This window comes from Grammomys surdaster, unplaced genomic scaffold, assembly GCF_004785775.1.
Source record: "Grammomys surdaster isolate TR1022 unplaced genomic scaffold, NIH_TR_1.0 122915, whole genome shotgun sequence".
NCBI classification, from domain to species: domain Eukaryota; kingdom Metazoa; phylum Chordata; class Mammalia; order Rodentia; family Muridae; genus Grammomys; species Grammomys surdaster.
Genome location: NW_021618305.1, coordinates 361 through 4,644, shown reverse-complemented (window position 1 = coordinate 4,644; position 4,284 = coordinate 361). Strand labels below are relative to the sequence as shown.

The following is a 4,284-nucleotide window of genomic DNA, read 5'->3' as shown; positions in this document are numbered from 1 at the left end:
TTGGGCTCATCCTGGATGACGTGTCCCTGACACATCTGACCTTCGGGAAGGAGTTCCCAGAGGCAGTAGAAGCCAAGCAGGTGGCTCAGCAGGAAGCAGAGAGAGCCAGATTCGTGGTGGAAAAGGCTGAGCAGCAGAAGAAGGCAGCCATCATCTCTGCTGAGGGTGACTCCAAGGCAGCTGAGCTGATCGCCAACTCGCTGGCCACCGCCGGGGACGGCCTGATCGAGCTGCGGAAGCTGGAAGCTGGAAGCTGCCGAGGACATTGCCTACCAGCTCTCCCAATCTCGGAACATCACCTACCTGCCTGCCGGCCAGTCCCTGCTCCTCCAGCTTCCCCAGTGAGGCCAACCGGGCCGGCCTCCATCATTCGGAATGATGCCTTCCTTCTGCCCCACCCCAGAAATCACTGTGAAATTTAATGATTGGCTTAAAGTGAAGGAAATAAGAAATAAAGGTAAAATCACTTAAAAAAAAAGAAATATCAAAGAAATTTATGAAAAAAAGGAGAAATTTTAATTTAAAATTCATAAAAAATAGAAAATTAATAAGGAGACCATTTGATTTGTAAAGGAATGTGATTTAAAACAGTTTTTCCTGATAAAATTGAACATTTACTTGGCAAAAAATTCATAAAATTGAAAACACTGTGGAAAAAGCTAGTGAAAAATTCAGGAAAAATACTGAAAACGTGAAGAAAAATTAAAACCCCAATGATAAACTATAATCAAACTGAAGAGAAATCAAAGAAAGTTATGAACAAGGAGAAATTTGCTTTTAAAATTCATAAAAAATAGAAAATTGATAAGGAGAACATTTGATTTGTAAAGGAATGTGATTTAAAACAGTTTTCCCTGATATAATTGAACATTTACTTTGCAAGCAATTCATGAAACTGAAAACACTGTGGAAAAATCAAACCAAAGAGATATCAAAGAAATTTATGAAAAAGGAAAAATTGCACTTCAAATTTATGAAAAAAGAAAATTGATAAGGAGAACATTTGATTTGTAAAGGAATGTGATTTAAAACAGTTTTTCCTGATGAAACTAAACATTAACTTGGCAAAAAATTAATAAAATTTAAAACACTGTTGAAAAGACAAGTGAAAATTTAAGGAAGAATAGTGAAAACTTGAAGAAAAATTACAAAGCCAATAACAAACTATAATCAAACGGAAGAGAAATCAAAGAAAGTTATGAACAAGAAGAATTTTGCTTTTAAAGTTCATAAAAAATAGTAAATTGATAAGGAGACCATTTGATTTGTAAAGGAATGTGATTTAAAAGAGTTTTTCCTAATAAAATTGAAGATTGACTTGGCAAAAAGTTCATAAAATTGAAAACACTGTGGAAAAAGCTATTAAAAAATTCAGGAAAAATAGTGAAAACTTGAAGAAAAATTACAAAGCCGATAATAAACTATAATCAAACGGAAGAGAAATCTAAGAAAGTTATAAAAAGGAGAAATTTGCATATAAATTTCATAACAAATAGAAAATTTAAAAGGAGACCATTTGGTTTGTAATGGATTATGATTTAAAACAGTATTTCCTGATAAAATTGAACATTTACTTGGCAAAAAATTCATAAAATTCAAAACACTGTGGAAAAAGCTAGTGAAAATTATAGGAAAAATATTGAAAACTTGAAGAAAAATTAAATAGCTAATGATAAACTATAATCAAACGGAAGACAAGTCAAAGAAAGTTATGAAAAAGGAGAAATTTGCATTTAAAATTCCTAAAAAATAGAAAATTGATAAGGATACCATTGGATTTGTTAAGGAATGTGATTTAAAACAGTTTTTCCTGCTAAAATTGAACATTTACTTTGCAAGAAATTCATTAAACTGAAAACACTGTGGAAAAAGGTAGTGAAAATCTCAGGAAAAATAGTGAAAACTTGAAGAAAAATTACAAAGCCAATAAGAAACTATAATCATACAGAAGGGAAATCAAAGAAAATTATGAAAAAGGAGAAATTTGTATTGAAATTCATAAAAAATAGAAAATTGATAAGGAGACCCTTAGATTTGTAAAGGAATGTGACTTAAAACAGTTTCTCCTGATAAAGTTGAACATTTATTGGCAAAAAATTCATAAAATTGAAAACACCGTGGAAAAGTCAAACAAAAGACATATCAAAGAGACTTTTAAAAAAGGAGAAATTTGCACTTAAATATCATTAAAAATAGTAAATTGATAAGGAAACCATTTGATTTGTAAAGCAATGTGATTTAAAACAGTTTTTCCTGATATAATTGAACATTTACTTTGCTAGAAATTCATAAAACTGAAAACACTGTGGAAAAATCAAACAAAAGAGATATCAAAGAAATTTATGAAAAAGGAGAAATTTGCACTTCAAATTCATAAAAAAAAGAAAATGGATAAGGAGTCCATTAGATTTGTAAAGGAATGTGATTTAAAACAGTTTTTCCTGATAAAATTGAAGATTTACTTGGCAAAAAATTAATAAAACTGAAAACACTGTGGAAAAAGCTAGTGAAAAATATTGAAAACTTGAAGAAAAATTAAAAAGCTAATGATAAACTATAATCAAACGGAAGAGAAATCAAAGAAAGTTATGAACAAGAAGAATTTTGAATTTAAAAGTCATAAAAAAAAGAAAATTGATAAGGAGACCATTTGATTTGTAAACGAATGTGATTTAAAACAGTTTTTCCTGATAAAATTGGACATTTACTTGGCAAAAATTCAAAAAATTGAAAACACTGTGGAAAAATCAAACAAAAGAAATATCAAGCTGGGGAATTCATGTGGAGGTCAGAGTGAAAGCAGGTGTGAGTGGAAGCAAGAGGAGGAGTCATGGCTGCCAAAGTGTTTGAGTCCATCGGAAAGTTCGGCCTGGCGTTAGCAGTTGAAGGAGGCGTGGTGAACTCTGCTCTATATAATGTGGATGCTGGACACAGAGCTGTCATCTTTGACCGATTCCGTGGCGTACAGGACATTGTGGGAGGGGAAGGGACTCACTTTCTCATCCCTTGGGTACAGAAACCAATTATCTTTGACTGCCGCTCTCGACCACGGAATGTCCCGGTCATCACTGGTAGCCAAGACCTACAGAACGTCAACATCACACTGCGCATCCTCTTCCGGCCAGTGGCCAGCCAGCTCCCTCGTATCTACACCAGCATCTGCGACGACTGTGATGAGCGGGTGCTGCTGTCTATCACCACAGAGATCCTCAAGTCCGTGGTGGCTCGGTTTGATGCTGGAGAATTGATTACCCAGCGAGAGCTGGTCTCCAGGCAGGTGAGCGATGACCTCACAGAGCGAGCAGCAACAATTGGGCTCATCCTGGATGACGTGTCCCTGACACATCTGACCTTCGGGAAGGAGTTCCCAGAGGCAGTAGAAGCCAAGCAGGTGGCTCAGCAGGAAGCAGAGAGAGCCAGATTCGTGGTGGAAAAGGCTGAGCAGCAGAAGAAGGCAGCCATCATCTCTGCTGAGGGTGACTCCAAGGCAGCTGAGCTGATCGCCAACTCGCTGGCCACCGCCGGGGACGGCCTGATCGAGCTGCGGAAGCTGGAAGCTGGAAGCTGCCGAGGACATTGCCTACCAGCTCTCCCAATCTCGGAACATCACCTACCTGCCTGCCGGCCAGTCCCTGCTCCTCCAGCTTCCCCAGTGAGGCCAACCGGGCCGGCCTCCATCATTCGGAATGATGCCTTCCTTCTGCCCCACCCCAGAAATCACTGTGAAATTTAATGATTGGCTTAAAGTGAAGGAAATAAGAAATAAAGGTAAAATCACTTAAAAAAAAAGAAATATCAAAGAAATTTATGAAAAAAAGGAGAAATTTTAATTTAAAATTCATAAAAAATAGAAAATTAATAAGGAGACCATTTGATTTGTAAAGGAATGTGATTTAAAACAGTTTTTCCTGATAAAATTGAACATTTACTTGGCAAAAAATTCATAAAATTGAAAACACTGTGGAAAAAGCTAGTGAAAAATTCAGGAAAAATACTGAAAACGTGAAGAAAAATTAAAACCCCAATGATAAACTATAATCAAACTGAAGAGAAATCAAAGAAAGTTATGAACAAGGAGAAATTTGCTTTTAAAATTCATAAAAAATAGAAAATTGATAAGGAGAACATTTGATTTGTAAAGGAATGTGATTTAAAACAGTTTTCCCTGATATAATTGAACATTTACTTTGCAAGCAATTCATGAAACTGAAAACACTGTGGAAAAATCAAACCAAAGAGATATCAAAGAAATTTATGAAAAAGGAAAAATTGCACTTCAAATTT

The 4,284-nt window shown here is 35.3% G+C and overlaps 1 protein-coding gene across 1 annotated transcript; it reads left to right on the top strand.

The window, feature by feature from the left end:
• The first annotated feature begins 2,830 nt into the window (after nucleotides 1-2,830).
• LOC114636191 (prohibitin-like) lies at nucleotides 2,831-3,656 on the top strand. Its single transcript, XM_028784424.1, has 2 exons — nucleotides 2,831-3,247; nucleotides 3,606-3,656. The coding sequence occupies exons 1-2, from the start codon at nucleotides 2,831-2,833 to the stop codon at nucleotides 3,654-3,656; spliced, it is 468 nt and encodes a 155-aa protein (XP_028640257.1).
• The last annotated feature ends 628 nt before the right edge of the window (nucleotides 3,657-4,284 follow it).

Excerpts from the sequence above, each read along its gene's own strand:
- LOC114636191 (XM_028784424.1), top strand. The coding sequence starts at position 2,831 with ATGGCTGCCAAAGTGTTTGAGTCCATCGGAAAGTTCGGCCTGGCGTTA. Across the intron at positions 3,248-3,605 it reads GGTTTGATGCTGGAGAATTG|ATCACCTACCTGCCTGCCGG; the intron begins ATTACCCAGCGA and ends CAATCTCGGAAC.